Here is a 17,771-nt window from a genome sequence, read left to right on the forward strand (position 1 = left end):
TAACACACTGAGAACACTGCTTTCATTTCCCTTAGGTACAGATAGGCCCTAACACAGAGGGTTTGGGCTATGGTAGTACAGTTAAATGACCTCTGCCATCCAGCCCACACAGTGCCCAGACAATGAGGACACCCAAGGTTTTCATGCGCTGACCTTTGGGCCATAACAAGACATCATTGTAGCAGAATTTTCTACTGAAGCTACTAAGACTTTAGAGCCCTTCATCTCTATTGGGATCTCTATTCCTAGCACTGCTATGGCGATGGAAAGGGCCCCAGCAAAAGCTTTCTGGTTCTGCTCTTGACCCACCTCAGGTTGTTCCATGCTGTCTCACAGGAATCTCCCCTTCTGCACCTCAGGGATTCTTGTACAATTTTGGTACCTAAAGGAAGAGATGACTAATTAATCAACAGAGAAAAAAAAACTAAAAATACATGATGGATCCGTTACTGCTGCTGCCTCACACTTTTTTCCTCATGCTACCTAAGCAAGCACACCATCAGAATCTAATAAATGCACACTTTTTGCAATGTACTATGACATACTGATGACAAAGCATGAGACATAAACATAAATACAAACCAACGGAACCTTGCTAAGAGCAGGATGACTTACTATTTATCACCTGCCTCAAGGAGTCTGCTTTCCAATCTGATACAAACGTGGTTTTGAGGTTATACTTTGCACAGATCAGTAGAGACAAAACAGGCAGAACAAATACTGCTGGGAAATGCCACTGCCCTCATTTCAAGCTCACAGCTTCGTCCAGCTCAGAGTTTTAGACAACTATTTCTGTTTTATTAAGAATCTTGGCAAGAAACAGAAATTAAAGAGTTCACAAAATTAACACGAGATGAAGTTTTGCTCTTGGGTCAAGTAGCCATTGTTCCTCTGGAAGTCTCACGAGCCCAGTGGCTTCTGAATGAGGGCTCAGACAAAACACAGTGAGCACAAGGCAGATTTAGGCACTTAAAAACCAAGTTCTTAAACAGAACTCTCCATCCCAATTTATTTCTGGGGAGGCAAGTGTGACATACTTGGACTGAACAAGAAGCTCCAGTAACAGTTTCACAGGACGCAGCGTTCTGCCCAAAGCTACAGCCTGACTGTGCCAGGGCTTTAAAAAAAACAACAAAATGCTCATTTCTTTCAAGAGAATCTTTCAGCACTCTACTGCCCCAAGCAATGCCATACTTCATCTTAATGGAGAGACAGATGGTCATCTGGCAGACTTCATTCCAAAATGATTGCATTCTTCCCATGTAAACCCAATCTAAGAACAAAAAGTTAGACTTAACTACATTCCACCACAACACAAATTTACACAGGTGAGCGAAAGAAATCTGTGCAAAAATACAGGCAGCAAACTGGAACCTTAAAATAATCTTACATTTTATCTCCCCTGTGGTTTCCAACTAGTTTAAGCAATTCTAACAGAGGTACATTTCATGTAACAGATACCTGTAGTAATCAATACGGTGGGAAAGGCATTACAACAGAGGTGCAAGGACAAAAGGACCAGCATCATAGAAAGGTGCTATAAAGGAAGGGAAGGAGATTGCTCACCCATAGCAGAAGATTCTGGGGTTGCAGGGGAAAGCTTCACCAAGGAGGGATCTCCAGAAAGAAATCCTTCCCCAGTAGGGGTCAGCCCTTCAATACGGTCTAAGAGAGGTGCAGTCAGGCTTCACCCCTTTTGGTCCCACAGCAATGAGCCAGCAGTGTCCTTTTACAGTCCAGAAAGCCAATTGTACCCTGGGCTCCATCACAGAAAGCATGGCCACCAGGTCAGGGAAGTGATCCTACCACTCTGCTCTGTGCTGAGACCTCACCTGGACTACTGCATCCAGACCTCAGCAGGGGAGAGCTTGAACTGTTGGAGTGTGTCCTGAGGAGGGACACAGAAATGATCCCACGGATCCCAGGGATGGAACACCTGCTATGAGGACAGGCTGGGAGCTGGGGCTGTACAGCCTGGAGAAGAGAAGGCTCCAGGGAGACCTGAGAGCAGTCTGTCAGTACCTTAGGGGCTGTAAGAAAAAGCCTGTAGATGTCCCCATTCATTGCAGGCGAGTTGGACTGTCAGCCTTTAAAGGTCCCTTCGAACTCAAATGACTCTATGATAGTGAAGGGGCTAAATGAAAGGGCAATACTGGGCCATGCATGGAGCACAGCTACACTCACACAGCACTCACCGGTGTTTCTGCTGGCACTCAGAGCCCAGTGCAGCCCACTGCGCTGTCAGCCCGGGGATCCCTGCTGCAGGTGCATCTCCATGCCACACAGGAAGGCCTCACCATCAGCAGCATCGCTCCCAGTGTTGCCTGCAGGCAGTACAACATGAGTGATACCATTCTACCAGCACACTGTGTTCAACATGAAACCCAGCTTTGGTGTCAGGTATTTACCACACAATCAAACAGCACAGCCCTACTGCTCCTACATGTTCTATCAGCCTCTCTTCAGTCACAACTAGCAATGAGTTTTGTCAATATCAACTTGTCTGCTCATCCATCTAGCACTTGCACAGCACATGCTGCACGCTGCACACATTCTTTCTTGCAAAAAGAAGCAAAGGAAGGGGAGCAAAGCTGGAAAACGCAGCTTCAACTTTCCAAGGCTGGAGGCTCCAATGACGTGGGGGATACAAACCCGGAGGCAGAGGCTGGCGGTGCCCGAGCCTGGGTTAAGGCCCGGGGGTCCGGCCTGCCGGGCCGGTGTGTGTGGGGAAAAGAAATGAGCGGATATTTCCAGACCAACAAAAAAACAACGGCTTTCAGTAAGCCAGATACGAAATATTTTATTATTTATTTTTTAAAGCAACGTCACCTTACGCCAGCCCCGCCCCGCCCCCCGGAGCTGCCCGGCCCCACACGCGGGTCCCGTACTCACTTGCAGCCGGGCCCGGGGCTCTGAGCAGGGTCCCGCGGGGCTGGCTCTGGGGCTGGCTCTGGGGCTGGCTCCAGGCCCGGCTCCAGCGCTCGGTTCGCTCGGGCTCCATCACCACAGCGGGAGCAGCGGGAACGACGGCTGCCGGAAGTGGCTCCGCGCTCTCCGGAAGTAGCGTCCATCCCACCGGAAGTGTCGCCCCGTGCTCGGCAGCGCTGACTGTACCAAACATGGCGCCCAAAGGCGGCCCGGGCGGCAGGCAGCAGTCGGAGGAGGATCTGCTGCTGCAGGACTTCAGCCGCAACCTGTCGGCAAAGTCCTCCGCGCTGTTCTTCGGCAACGCCTTCATCGTCTCTGCCATCCCCATCTGTGAGCGGCGGGAGCGACACGGGGCGGCGGAGGGGAGCGGGGCCTCCCGAGGGGGATGGGGGGGTGTTGGGGAGAATGGGGCCGTCCTGATGGGGGGATGGGGGTGGCACCGAGCGGACCCTTACCCCATCTCGGGTCCTTTATCCCCATCTCGGGTCCTTTATCCCCATCTCGGGTCCTTTCCCCCCATCTCGGGTCCTTTCCGTGCAGCCCCGGCCCCGCTGTTGACGTGGCATTCCCTGCTCATGTTGGAGCTGCGTGGCGACCCCCAGCGCTCAGTGCACGTTGTGCTTCTGTCCTTTAGGGCTGTACTGGAGGATATGGCACATGGATCTGGTTCAGTCTGCCGTGCTGTACAGCGTGATGACCCTCATCAGTACCTACCTCGTGGCGTTTGCCTATAAGAACGTCAAGTTTGTCCTGAAGCACAAGTGAGTTGGTGACTGGCTGATGTTCGTCTTATTTTGTAATAATTCAGCAGAAGTGATGTGGTCGACGTTTCTATGAAGATGTGAAATGTTACTCTGAAGTGCTCTTGTATCTCAGTCGGGAGATATAAGCCTCCCTACCTCAATATTTGCTGTCATCAGATCCCATTGTATCAGTTGATGAATTGCATTAGGTTGTGAGGACAGTGTAAATGCCGAGTTGTGAGCTTTAAGAGTGGGAAATGTCACAGCTCAAGTGTTAAGTGACCAGCTTTGCTTTTGGACTGCTCTTCCATTGAAAGTCCTTGACCGCAATGTAAGACGTGACCCAAAAGTGGCCACTGCAGCTGTTCTTACAGCTGTTGTCTGATACCTGGAGATCATTACCTTCAGCTTGAGGCAAAAAGATGTTTGGGCTGAGTGTGCATTTCATAGGCTTCTTTGGTATCAGTAACCAGACAGAATATCTGATTGCATCTATCACATCTCCTGTAGAACAGACCTGCCTTGTCTTCTAGGAGAACAGTGAAACAACAAAGCAACCCTTGTTCTCATGGGGTATTGCCACAAACTGCATTTGACAAGTACTTCTCATAATTTGATTACTGGTAATTGTCCCTTTGGTTTGGCAAAACTGTTCTGTATCTCAACCTTTTTTTTCCTCTCTATAATCCATCTTCCTTTAGTTCTTTCCTCCCTCAGCCCCCCTCTATTTTTCAACTTGAACACAAGTGGTGTTTCTTATAGGGTAGCACAGAAGAGAGAAGACGCTGTTTCCAAAGAAGTTACTCGCAAGCTTTCTGAGGCAGACAACAGGAAGATGTCTCGAAAGGAGAAGGATGAAAGGTAATCCTCCTCGTGCTCTTCTGTCTTCCCCTTGTTTTAATACTAGTTATACTATCAGCTTTTTGTCCATCTGTAAATCCTCTTTTTAACCATCAGTGAATGGTCTCAAACGTGGAAGCCTTTATCATTAAGGCCCAATAAGGCAGCCTCTCCATTCTTGAGATGCAAAGGAAGACAGCTTTCTGTACAGGGCTGCTCATAGATGTCTGATGAGTAACAATCATAGCTGCCTTCAGAATTAAGATAAATTCATTTCTTTAAGAACAGATGTAATTGACTTTGCTTAGTAGAATGCGAGTTCAGTGTGTACAGCATTCCCCTATACTGCTCTACTGTGCTGCTCATCAGTGGTTGCACTTTTTACCCCTAGTGGTTATAACTGGCAAAGCAAGTATACGTATTTTCCATTCAATAACTTTTTGGAACAAAAAAGCCACATCTTTCTTTCTAATTGCCAGGCACACTGATGGCACTTAACAGATACAAGCTTGCACGGACAGCTGTTTCTAATGCACTAGGCTTGATGTGCAGGGTGGGTAAACAATTGTAAGTCATTTAGATACACAAGTGCAGAGTATATACAGGCTTTCCTTTGACTGCTGAGTTGACTGGTGGTTTTTGCAGTGCTCTGTTTTTCAGTAGCTGGCTGTGATAAGAGCTGTGGTTTGCTTCCCCACTGGGTGGAAGTCTCCTCATAACTGTGAGTGTGGCAGGATATGCATTGATTGAAATACATTTGAAATAATGTCTTAATCTGTTCATAGGATTCTGTGGAAGAAAAACGAAGTTGCAGATTATGAAGCGACAACCTTTTCCATCTTCTACAACAACACTCTCTTTCTGGTCCTGGTCATCATTGCTTCATTTTTTGTGCTGAAGAATTTCAACCCCACTGTGTATCCTTTATTACCGCACCTGAAACAACCAAAGTCCTATTCCCATTGGTTGCTGTTCCTAGATACATTTATTATATGTGTAGCACCTTCAGCCTGCTGAGGTTTGCAATTTGTTGTGGTTCCTCAACTTAGAAACACTTGAATGTAGAAGAAGACAGTACAAAAAAACAAACCAAAAAAACCCCCACCCAAACCCAACACTTCCAAATCACATTAATGTTTATCATCTGATATTGGCTCTCACAAAAAATCTTATGACATTTCCATTTCATTTGTAATTTTGCAGTCAGGAGGCAGCTTGTGTTTACAGAAAAACTACAACAAAGTTGTCAAATGCTGTGTAATTACAGGACTGTTTAGTTTGGGTAACTTCACATGTAAATATTTTGTTACTTAAATACTGCTGTTGAGTACTGTATACATAAGAGACCTGCTGTATTTATAAACACTTTGATAAGAGCAGGCTAACCTTTAGAGGCATCTTTATACTAAGGGTAAATACACTGTAAACAGAGCAGCTGGTTCATAACCTTGGTTGAAAGCTGTATTTCAAGTAAGTGATTGTAATGTGATGGAAAGCCCAGTGATGGAAGCAGAACACCAAGGTCCCAGGCTGCAGCCAGTGAGGGTTTGCTCAAACACAAAAGCTGTAGGCACAGGAATAGAGAAAAGAATCTGCTTACCTTCAGAAGGCCTCAGGTAGGCAGGGATCTCCAACAAGGCACCCTCACCTCTACTGCCAACCCTTAAATGATGTCTTGGGAGGGATGCATCTGGCTCCACTCCTTGCATCATTTGAGTACCTTGCATGCACCTGAGGTGCCCTGGGACGGCCCTGCCTTCCACCAGGTGCTCCATCACTGTTTCAAGCCATGACTTAGCTACACTGTTTCTGCTACACTGTTGCAGTGCCTAATTTAAGGCTCCCACAGAGGAGGATCTTTTTGATTCATTGTTTTTGGTAAAACTTAACTATGTGTTCTGTAAAAGCAGTAGTGATTCCTATTCATGTGTGCTTCCTTAACTTTATTCTTACAGAAACTATATCCTTTCCATAAGTGCTTCATCTGGACTGATTGCCCTGCTGTCTACAGGATCCAAGTAGACCAAAGAAAAAGCAGTTTGTTTTTGTGGAAGGGTTCAGCTTCTGCTTGAGGGTGGTATAAGAGCAAACTTTTTAAAATAATGTGACTGCCTGAGGGTTTGGGGGGGTGGTTTTCATTTGGAAGTTCATTTACCTTTGATATCTCCATATGGTATTGCTCAATAACTGAATCTAATATTTACTTGGTATTGAAAGTAAATGGCACGTGAGCCATTATCAAACAGCTTTTCTGAAGTACTTCATAGGTGTGATGGTACTGCAGACCATTAGACAGTATGAGTCAACTGCAAGGGCCTGCAGTATGGCAGCACAGAACAGCTGTAGTCCAACCCCATCATGGAATTCTCCTGTAAATTTAGTGGCTATTAGAAGAGCTGCAATCTGTGATCATAAAAATTGACAATCTATCCCTTTTCACTGTAACTTGGAAAGTTTTAATAAAAAGGAGACTTTTTGTCATTAAATGCCTTGTATTTCCTCGCTTAGTTCCTGAAAGTGGGTGATTCTGTGTGTGAGCAATGTACATAGGTTTGTCATCTCTCTCTCTCTACTACCATAGGAGAAGAATCTCCTGCAAGTCAGTGCAGGATTGCTTTCATTGGAAATACTCCTTGTTTTTAAATAACTTTGAGATAAAAACTCTGAACAGTGGCTCCTTGGAGAACGTTCTTTAACTGGTTTTCATCTCTCAAGTCATAAATGAAAAGGAACCAGTTTTCCTAGCACAACTGAAAGGCCCTGGCTGGCTCTCTGCGATGGCTTTGTCAGGCAATCCTGCCTTCTTTTGGGCTATCAGTGAAGCAGCTGTTACATTAAATGCTAAACTCAACCTCTATTAATGGAGTTCTATCTGGAAGTTACAGATACTGCTGTTACATACTTGCAATCCCAAACAAGGAAGAGAAATCTTACAATCAGATTTAACATGAAAATTACTTTGCAAATCTTTGTGCTTCTCTGAGATTCAGATTTATGTGTAGTTTAGTAAAACGAAGGTTTGAAGCTTCAGGAGGTGCTCCAAGGCAAACCAGATAGTATATGCTCTGCGTGAGTTCTCTGTAGGAATTTGAAACAGGTTTTTCTATGCTAAGTTGTCAGTTATTCAGCTTCTATAGTTTCCTGGCCTGCCTTGCAACACTGGTGCAAGGACTGCTGCTGGGGGAGCAGAGTTGAGAGCTGTATTAAAATACCATTGTGACCACAGCAAGAAAGGGTAAGGAGCGTATTTCTAATACTGGTTTTGATGCATTCAGCACCATACAAATATGAGCGGTATCAGTCTTAATGCTACTAAGTCTTTAGCACACGTAAAATGGCACCTGCCTTGCTGTTATAACAGTCATGACACGCCGTGAGGCCAGTTCTGTTTCACTGCTCAGCAATGGGCTCAGCTCCTGCTGGAAGCACATGGCATTTGGATTCAGTGCCGCAGACAGGCAATGCCAGCGCTTGAGTCAGCTGTCAGCATTTGCAGGATGAAGGCTGCCCTATCAGACACCTTGCAGGTGTATTTTTCATGAAATCTGCCATCTAGAGAAAAGAGATTTGAAGCAGCCCTTTCTTCTGCTATTACTGTCAGAGTCTTTCATCAGCAGCTTTGCATCTCACCTTGTTTTTTTGCCATTGCCACTTCCCGAGGCCTGGAGCACATCACGCATCAGAGCTTTTCTGGAGAGTGAAGGCTGCAGTGCTGACAGCCTGAAACAAATGTTTTTCATGGCTGTTCTTGTGTGTGTGTTGGTTTTGCATTTTTCCTTCAGTTCTTTTGCTGGACTTCTTCACAGAAAAGCATTGGGATTTGTTGTTCTAGGCTCAGAATGGCTGTTTTCTTTAATCCCCAGTACAAGCCGCATGCTGTTTTTTAATTGTGATGCTTCAGGTTAGCCCAGAGCAGGACCCTGCAGGGGCACAGCTACGGGGCAGCACTTCCCCACACCGTGCTCTGTGTCTGTGCTTCACCACAGTCAGCGTCACTCTCAGTAAAGGGTCTCTAAGTATGAAATTAGTTGCACAAAATGCTTTTATTTTGTCCAAGCAGAAGTCAAAGTCAAATTGCATTTCTTGCTATACAGCGGCTAAGTTCATTTACACAGACCATAGCTTGTTAGAATAGATACAGGAGGAAACAAGTCAAATATTCCCATCTGTTGACGTGAGCGCTGCACACACGCAGCAGAGATCCTGAAGGCTGGGGGTAGAATACAGGGGTCCTACAAATACTGTACAGAGCTGTACCCTCTAGGAAGCGTGTTCCTAAAGTGTGTGATTCAATAACCAGGGGTTACTGAAATCGTAGGTGCACTTTACAAAGCAAACTTATGGTAAAATATGATGTGATTCTCAAGATGGGCAAATTAATTGGTAAATGCTTACTATTAACTTCTGTAGAGGGATGAAATGCTCACAGAAGAACTGCCTGTTTAAAATGTGTCCTAAAAACACTATGCGTTTACTTATGCCTGATTCCAGAACAAGTTAAAGCAAGTGTGGCCTTCCACCAACGTACACACCTGATTTTGTCTGGCATTTTTCAGCAGCTCTATGTTTTAGGTATAAATATCTACATCCTCAGAAGCTCAAGAGTATTAAGATCTACAATAGCTGTGTCTACAAGCAGGCAAAAGTAGAGAGACAGGTTTCTATAAAATGCAAAAAAGAACCCATTTCACCATGGCTTTTTTCTTGGTTTGAAGTTTATGCAGAATTAAACCACTGCAGACAGCAGTTGTTGCTGTTAACCTGACATGCACTCTGGGGCTTCCTAACTGGGCTCTTCTGCTTTGTACTCACAGGTGCTGCTAAGAGCGCTCCTCAGCTGAAATGGTTTGGTTAGGAGCTGAACGATGTGACTTCTAATCAGTTCCCCAACTTTAAGTCCATTATTCAGTTACGAACAAAATCTATAGCGTGTGTTCAGCATAAAAAAGCACATGGAAAACTTGAACTTACCCATTCTGCCTCTTAACCTGACTGAAGAAACTCTGTGGTTGAGATTTCCCGAACATGGTTTTATTAAAACCTTAAGTTGTATCTGGCTTTTCTTCATTGAAAAAATATAACTGTACATCCTTCTTTAATTACCAAGTACCTGAAGGTTATAAGTTATTTTTTGCTTTACGTATGTTTGTCACAGCACAAGCATGAGGTGCTAAGAGAAAAGTAAGAATTAACGGAGTCGGTCGAAGGTAGGAAAATACAAGAGTATTCCTGCTTGTAAAGGAGATCGACTGTGCTTGTAGATTTCACTGCGGATTGGTAGCAACAGCACACCTGGAAGGATCCGTAACGGCAGACACCGAGCAGCAAGCTGCTGAATGATTCTAATGACCCGATTGTAACTCAGGACTTCTGTACAGAGCGCTTATCAAACCATGCAGTCCAGGTGATTCATGCATTGCATTATGATCTGTAGTCCTTCTTGCTGTAGGGCTTATTGCCCAGGATGTTATCTATTTCATTTACAATATGCGATGTCATCTTTGGAAGAACCTGGGGGTAGAAGAAAACTGACATTTAATTCAGTTTCCACTGAAGACAGCCATGGATTTTTTCTAAATTCATATCTGGATTTTATCAAATAATGTTCCCTCTGTTGCTTTTCTTTCTTCATGCACATGTGATGTATTTAAGCATTTATTTGACACCTTTCTCCCTTAAAGAAATAATTGTGGTGACTTTACCCTGTGAGACAGTCACAGAAGCCACCATCGTGAATTCTATTTGTGTTCAACTGCAGCAGAAACAAAGCTGGTGGCAGGAATGCCCTTATTTGCAAAAAGCAACAGAGAACAATTAAGGTCCATGGCAATGACATGGGCCTGTGCTTTTCTGCTTACTAACACTGAAGATTTGGTGTAGAATAAATACAGCATCCTGCATGTTGACACCAGTTCACTTGCTTAAGTAAGCCTTTAGACAAAGAGTGAAGCAACCCGTTGAACTGCTGAACGTGGGTTTAACCACTGCAGATGGTTGTAAGTCACAGTGAGGTGCCATAGGTTTGACTAATTGATTAATGCAGCTGGGGCTGAAACAACACAAAATGTGCTGAGATTCAGTTAAGAAAATGAGGGCACTGTTGTCAGTGTCTGTGGATGTAACACAGCGGATACTGGGCAGGAGCTGCCCCACTGGTGGCACTTGCCTGTATGGCTCCAAGGTTCTCAATCAGCTGCTCTGGATTGGAAGATCCTAGAAGGACAGAGCTCACCCCCTCATTCCTCAGACACCATGCTGCAAACAAAGGCATGGGATGGTCAGGAACAAAGCACTCAGCACACTGCGCTACTGCCCATACAGTATTTGTCAGAGTCTCTCTCTTCATTTGAAGAAGAGCACTATTATTTTTGGAATTTTGCAGGTCACTTCTGAGTCATTTCCAATCCCATTAAACAGGATGGTTATGCATCATGTCAATATCTCCCTTTTCCATTTTTAAATGTGCTGTCTTTCATTCATCGGATTGTTCTTGTTCCCACTAAATAAGGTCTGGGAATGCCTGGTTTGCTGCATCTGCATCATTTGTCATTTTATGGTTCAGCCTTCTTCCTCATCTGGTTCCTCTCTCAGTTAAATAATTCAGGAATGCTCGATCTATGGGAAACATGCCCCTAATATTTTCTCTCCTCAGCCCTTTCCAGGTTGCCTTGTTCTTTTCTGATAGCAAAATACCATTACTGCTTGCTCAAAAAAACCAAACCCATGTAATTTTGTGTGAGGAGAACAGAGCAGTTGTTACCTCAAAGGTGGTAGATGGCATTTTCATATCATAGAATAATAGAATTATAGATAGAATGGCTTGGGTTGGAAGGGACCCCAAGGATCACCAAGTTCCAACCCCCTGCCACAGCAGGGCCTTCAACTTCCATATCCTACAGTGGTCTTGGTTCCTTCTGTTACTGCGTCCCTTGAAACGTGTTACCCTTCCTGAATTATTGTTGCAATTCACATCTTCAGTCTCTCCACATTCCTGCTATTGGATCCACCATTCCTTATGTCAATCCTGATTACTCATTCGAGTGTTATAACTGAAAATATATATATATACGTACAAAGAGAAAGCTGCCCTCTGTCCTGCTTGAAAGGCAACACAGCTTTTTCAGTTTCTATTTATGTAGAATTGCTGACTCCAAAGCAAACACCTGGAGCACAGAGGACCTGCAGCCTCCCAGGTTTGTGCAGGAGTCCATCTGCACTCATCTTTCAGCTACACAGAATGCAATGAATCTTCAGCTCAGAGTATTGCCCTTTTTAATATGAAGATGGGGGCTAAGTTGTGCACTTCTGACCAAAGCAAAGAGCAAAGGCACTCAAGTGCTAATGACAGCACCCCCGGTCCCCTTACCGACTGCTAGCTGAGGTAGTGTGCAGCCAAGGCGCTCTGCAATGGGCGAGAGATCCTTCAGCTTTGTTTGCTGCTTTCTTCCCTCCTCGCTTATGATTTTTTCTTTCAGCCACTGGTAGCACTGGAGGGAAATTACACAGCAGTCAGATGTTGGCTTTAACTTTCCCAGACTGAAAGGTTGGGGCAAATAGGAACACCCCTGAAAATCCCCATGAAGCAGTGATACTCAGGGCTGGGCGGGATGTCCCCTCCTGCTGCCTTCTGTTGCAGTGCTCTGCCTTTGTGCACTCACCTGAAACTGTGACCCCTAAGCATTACGTTTAGACCGCTGGATTCAATGGCAATTGGAAAATGGTGAAATATTGGTCAACTTCTGGCAACCCTCTATCCTCCCCCCAAAAAAGTGAGAGGACATCTGATCTTGTTCAAGGCTTACCATTGCCTTTCAAGGTTAGAAAGCTAATGAGAAGGAGCTGAGGTTTCAGTTCTCCCATATTCAGGCTTGACATTTGATTCTCCTTCATTCTCACCAACGTAATTCAGGCCCCTCTGGGAAATGCTGCCTCCTGAGCTAGACTGCAGTAAATTGCCCAGACTTTGTCTTGAAATGTAGCCTTCATGTTGAAAACAAATCACAAACGCTATGAAATACCCCACTTGAAAATCATCTCATTTGTAAGCACATCAGTGCAGGCTGCATCTTTCTTTCAGCTCATTTCCTGTAGCCCTGCAGCAGTGGGGATGGATTCCTGCCTCTGTTTGCCCACCCTCAGCACTGCAGCGCATCCCCTTTCCCCAAACAAGTGACTCAAATACCTTCAGGGCAGCCCTTGAGCTTTCGGGGACCCCGTTGCCGTATTTCCCTGAGATGATCCCGCAGGCGAGGGGAGACCACGTCATCGCACCCACCCCTGCACAGAGTGGACAGAGAGTCATGGAACCAGAAGACCTTTGGGTTGTGCCAGAACCTGCACGCTCATCCCAGAGATCAGTGACTGCTGCCTGTTGGTGTGGCACCACCAGGGCTGCTCAGCCCCTTGGAGGGCACTGGGAGCATCATCCAGGCAGATGCAGCCATGCTTCCTCCTCTCATAGGGTGCCCTCAATGCTCACACAAAGCCCCACATGAGCCATGCTCAGATGGGTCGGTGCCCACTGAGGGCACAATGCAGTCACAGCAATTAACACCTCTCCTTATCAGAGATGCAGCAAGTCAAGATTTCTGCTTGACTCTTGGCTCTTGCATTCTGCTTGTGCAGCAGTGGGGAGAGATGGGAAATCACTCTTCCTCTCCAGAGCCTCAGCTATGACCCTCAGCTATGAAATGAAAAAGATGAAGTGCTCGGCTGCAGATTTACCTATTTTGTGGTACAGTTCTGGCAGCTGAACCTCCACTTTCTCCCTTTGGAAGAGGTGGTACTCAGCCTGCTCACACACGGGCGGTATCATGTTGAACTGCCGGGCCACCGAGTAGGCTTCCTGGGGAGAGACCATGCAGGGAACATACCAGTCATATACAGAGTGACACAAACACACCCTGCAGAGCAGCCCTGGGGGCTGGGAAATGTATGTCCTGGTGCCAGCTTATGGCTTTGCTTTACCATGATCTCCATAGCACTCCAGCGTGACGTTCCCCAGTACATCGCCATGCCCTGGTTGATGACGTGTGTCATCGCTCGGACGATTTCTAAGGGGAAAAGACAAACATATGAGAATTCTGTGTCACCCCCCAGCTGCCCCTGCATGCCAGAGAGCAACCATCACAGCTGGGGGCTGCCAGCACAGCACGGCACTGCAGGACACAGTCACCATCTCTGCATGCAGATTTAAGGCAGGTCCCACAGCTGTGGGTGCTGCAGCCAGAGCATCCCCAGCCCACGGCAGCAAGGAGCAAAGCTTGGTGGCTTGCTGCACCATGCAGCTCAGTGGAGGGAAAGCACTGGCACGGGAGGCACAAAGAGGCTTATCTCACAGCTTTAAGGAACTTTTACCGGCTGGTTGTTGCCTAAGTATTAGCCCATAATGATACTCCTCCTAAAATTTATCACTAGAGGGCAGTAGGGCTGAAAAATAAACCAAAAGAAGAAAAAATAATAGATCATTTTCTATTTTGTTCACTAAGAGTACATATTAGCTCCTGCTTCTTTACACTACGGCCATTGAGATGCTGCTGAGAAATGAAGCACCTGGAGAACACAGCGGCTTCTGCTGGGCTCCTTGCTCTGCACACAGCTTCAACCTGCTGACACCCACTTGTGTTGGATCTCCTGCCCTTGTTGCACCCCAGGGTTCTCCTGCTCCTGCCACTCCTGATTAGTGGCTCCCAGGGAACAGAGCTGTAAGCATGGGCTCAGAGTGGGTGTGAACACTGCCAGTCAGCAGGGGTGGGTCTGACATGCAGGGCTCCTCCAGCTCTGTTTGCTGCTTTGCTCTGATGAGGCTGCACCAGCTTGAAAACCAATTTCTTCCCTCTGGGATGGTTCACAGGGTAAAAGGAGAAGATAGCAGATGCATGGGAAAGAAGAGATCCCACACAAGGATGCAAGATGAGCCTTCCTCCCACCCCATGTTCATCTTCCTCCTTTGGCACGATACACTCACACCTCCTCCACTTCCCCCTTTCATATCAAGCCACGGCTGGATGGGATCTTGTTGAGTAATTCAATCCTCCCAGCAACAAAAACAGCACTGAAAAATGGCCCTGAAAAATATTTACCCTCATGGATGATGTGAGCCATGAACAGCGCATCACTCAGACTGACAAAAATACACTGAGCGGATCTGGGAAGCAGAAGAAAACAGTCCTTAGTCACTGTATGGGTAACGCACGAGGCACCCCGCTCTCAGCAGCACTGCCAGATTGCAGAGTGCCCTTTCCTGGGAGAGCTGCAAGAGACAGCCCAGGCCGTGCTGCAGCTCCCAGCCCGCTCAGCACCAATGCGGCTCTGTCTGTCTGCAAAGCACTCGCTGTGGTTGCTGAAACAATGCTGGCCATCACTGCCTTGAGATTGAGAGGAGCTGCCTTTTGTACCATGAGAGTTCTCATCCTATTTATGGGGTAAAAAAAACAGCTTGGCAGAGAGTCGCTCACAGTGCCAATCTGGAGGTTATTGTGAGATTTCTCCTGCAGGCAGCGACAAGCAGCTAAACACAGAAAGGCTTCATTTATAACCCTCAGAGGACTCTAAAAGTGACAGCGTGCCTCTTCCATGGGTGTCTGTCTTCATTCCAAAAAGGCAGAACTCCTGATGGAAGCACTGATCTTTCCCCTGGTGAAGAGCAGCTCTCAGATGCCAAATACTGTTCTCCCATTTTGTTTTCTCCCCCAGATCTGCCCTTTTCTCCATTCCTGGGCCATCCTGTTTGGGGCAGGCACAGCCAGCAAGCTGCCCACCAACCCAGCACAGTAACAGCCCGAGCACCCACACACTGGGGTGAATGTGTGGGGTGAAGCTGTGGGGTTTCAACAGAGTAATCCTGTCTGGGAATTCCCCCACAGCACCCTCTTCTCACTGCTGTTAGTTTCCTATTTCTGCCATACTATCATTTAGGAGTTCTTACGGGTGTTCCATCACACCTCTTACACGCTTTGGCCCATGGTTGTTTCCATTTCTCTGTTCCCTCCTAAAGAACGACAGCCAACCTAGAATATTTATAACTGCTCTTGTTTACCAGACCCTTTCCCCATGGGTATGCCTCTGGATGGTCTGCAGACAGCACCCATCTGGGCAGCTCACTGCCGGATGGCAGAAATGTCATTGCTTCGAGGGGGAGTTCTCAGAATAAAGCACTCCAATGATTCCAAACCCTGCAGCCAGGCAGCACCAACCCGAGGCAGCTCCGTGCCCTGATATGGAGCACAGTGCCCGGTGTGGGGCTGCCCGGCTGTGCCGCACTGCGCTGCCTTCTGCTCAGCTGCACACATTGCCCAGGGGGAGGGAAACATCTGCGATGCAGCCTGGGATCGCATCTCCTCGGGACTAATGTAGCGTGAGGGCAGGGGGAGAGGAGTGCCCGGCTGAGCAGACTGTGGGTATCTCCTTTGTTCAGAAGGGGGATATTTTCCAAGTTAAGATTTTAATGCCTGGGAATGACAGCTCATCAGGAGAGAGAGACTGAAAGCCCAGCCTGACACCCAGCAGCAGCGTCCCATGCCATGAGCTCAGGCCAGGACAGTTCCTCCTTCCAACCTCACCTACTTGCATGCACAAGCATAGAAATAACGTGACAGCAATTTACACTTCTCCTTATTTCCCCAGTTGCATTTCATAACACACAGCCTCACTGCCCACTCGAGCGAGTTTGCCATGATTTGGTACTGTGCATAACCAGCAACAACATCAAGGTGACCTACAGACAGCTCACCATCAGCATGCAACCTGCACCATCCCCTGCTGAGGATCCCAGCTGCAGAGCACACACAGGGAGCTCCTGCCCTTCCCAAAGCACTTGGTGGCTGCATTACCTCCAGCCACCCACATCCCTGCAGCTGCACGCAGGTGATGCAGCACACATTGCACACCCAGGACATGGCTTTCAGCTGAGCTGGGAGCAGCTCTTTGCTCATAGGGAAAGGGTGGCCACGTAAGGACACAGAGCATAGCTGGGATTGTGCCTCGTGAAGGTAGCTTAGCACTTGGCACGCGTGCCAGATTTTGCCGAACAGACAGATGGCCCAGCAGATGCTCTGGGATAGAAGTGGCTTAGTAGGTGAACCATAAAAAAAGCATGAAGTACATGGAAAGAATAAACACCGCGCCATTCATAATGCAAGCGCCCCTTTTCTCACCCTGCTGAAAATCTCACCAAGTCCCACAGTTTATACAGAGCTGCCAAGCCCCAGCCTGTGCAGAGCTGCTTAAACACCTTCAGCATCTGAGCTCAGCTGTGCTGTGTGTAGGAAAGAACACCCCCATTCCCCAACACAGCACAGCCCCTCCAACGGCCATCGCTGAGCAGAGTGGGCACTGCTGCCTGCACAGCACCGAGCTCTCTGCTGATGCTGCTCTGTGCAGTGAATGCAGCCAGTAGGGAGCAGGCAGGTGTGGGTACCCAATGATGGGAAAGGCACGTTGTGGGGTCCCCACCCTCCCTCCCAGCTGACTGCAGGGGGTGCAGGCAGGTCAGCTGGCACAGAGGCTTCCTAAATGCAAACACACTCATTTCAGCCTCATCTGTAGGGATGAGGAAAGGAAGTACAGGAAGGAATGTTAAAGTCACCATAGGATTTAAAGGGAATGTCTATTTCCATTAAAGACATACAAATTCATTTGGGTGTAAATGTTATAGGACCCCGGGATGTCATGAAAGAACTGTTTCATATTTAAGCTGCCCTGCCTGCATATTTAATAAAGATTTGTTTTTCATTTCCTACCATCAGAGGCATAAGCCTGTAAGCCAGGATCAGTCACAGGAAAACCTTCAATTACAGCTGCCACTGACCTTCCATGGGGGTGTTGTTGTCCGGGCGGTTGGCAAAGACCACATCCACGTACTCCAGCTGCAGGCGCTGCAGGGAGGCCCTCAGCCCTGTGGGCAAAGCAGACAGCAATGCAGGGTCAGCAGCAGCAGAACAGGTGCAGTGAGAGACAGAATCACAGCTGGAAAAGACTTCTGAAGTCTCCAGCCCTGCAATGGGTCCATGCACCCCCCATCGTGGGCTCTGTGAGGAGCTGGTGGCAGTGGGTGCCAAAAGCCCACATACGTGTGTGTGTGTGTGTGTGATGGGGAGATGTCCTAACGCTACAAATTTTCCCAGGAACAAAATGTTTTTATGAATGTTCATGAAGAAGAAGCCAAAATAGAGCCATCTGAAAACGTTTGCTGGAGTTTGGGATCCAAGAAATGGCTGTTTTCACTGCATGTGTTGTAAAAAATAGCTAACAGAGACCTTA

At 47.1% G+C, this 17,771-nt stretch overlaps 3 protein-coding genes across 4 annotated transcripts in view; 1 reads left to right on the plus strand and 2 right to left on the minus strand.

Annotated features, from left to right (window-relative positions):
* TIPARP (TCDD inducible poly(ADP-ribose) polymerase) overlaps positions 1-3,029 on the minus strand; it is a 31,348-nt gene extending 28,319 nt beyond the window's left edge. Inside the window, exons 1-3 of the mRNA XM_015872106.3 lie at positions 2,893-3,029; positions 2,196-2,324; positions 310-382 (exon numbers count right to left, since the gene is read on the minus strand). Of these exons, the coding sequence (XP_015727592.2) occupies positions 310-324 (15 nt within the window). The 5' untranslated portion in view covers positions 325-382; positions 2,196-2,324; positions 2,893-3,029. The remainder of the gene's footprint in view (positions 1-309; positions 383-2,195; positions 2,325-2,892) is intronic.
* Positions 3,030-3,091: 62 nt separating this feature from the next.
* On the plus strand, positions 3,092-6,997 carry SSR3 (signal sequence receptor subunit 3). Its single transcript, XM_015872121.3, has 5 exons — positions 3,092-3,258; positions 3,563-3,689; positions 4,434-4,532; positions 5,297-5,428; positions 6,467-6,997. The coding sequence occupies exons 1-5, from the start codon at positions 3,120-3,122 to the stop codon at positions 6,531-6,533; spliced, it is 564 nt and encodes a 187-aa protein (XP_015727607.1). The 5' UTR covers positions 3,092-3,119; the 3' UTR covers positions 6,534-6,997.
* A 1,538-nt stretch (positions 6,998-8,535) lies between these two features.
* Positions 8,536-17,771, minus strand: part of KCNAB1 (potassium voltage-gated channel subfamily A regulatory beta subunit 1) — a 33,672-nt gene continuing 24,436 nt past the window's right edge. For both annotated transcript variants that reach the window (XM_015872119.3, XM_015872120.3), the window contains exons 8-14: positions 17,320-17,406; positions 13,479-13,564; positions 13,236-13,356; positions 12,694-12,788; positions 11,878-11,998; positions 10,678-10,766; positions 8,536-10,022 (exon numbers count right to left, since the gene is read on the minus strand). In XM_015872119.3, coding sequence (XP_015727605.2) covers positions 9,933-10,022; positions 10,678-10,766; positions 11,878-11,998; positions 12,694-12,788; positions 13,236-13,356; positions 13,479-13,564; positions 17,320-17,406 — 689 coding nt within the window. In that variant the 3' untranslated portion in view covers positions 8,536-9,932. The remainder of the gene's footprint in view (positions 10,023-10,677; positions 10,767-11,877; positions 11,999-12,693; positions 12,789-13,235; positions 13,357-13,478; positions 13,565-17,319; positions 17,407-17,771) is intronic.

This window comes from Coturnix japonica, chromosome 12 (assembly GCF_054131305.1).
Source record: "Coturnix japonica strain WE chromosome 12, WE-NBRP24, whole genome shotgun sequence".
NCBI classification, from domain to species: Eukaryota; Metazoa; Chordata; class Aves; order Galliformes; family Phasianidae; genus Coturnix; species Coturnix japonica.

Bases quoted from the DNA above. Each gene is read 5' to 3' on its own strand.
- SSR3 (XM_015872121.3), top strand. From the start codon at position 3,120: ATGGCGCCCAAAGGCGGCCCGGGCGGCAGGCAGCAGTCGGAGGAGGAT. The intron at 3,690-4,433 runs GTGAGTTGGTGA...TGTTTCTTATAG, and splicing joins AAGTTTGTCCTGAAGCACAA to GGTAGCACAGAAGAGAGAAG. The intron at 4,533-5,296 runs GTAATCCTCCTC...ATCTGTTCATAG, and splicing joins CGAAAGGAGAAGGATGAAAG to GATTCTGTGGAAGAAAAACG.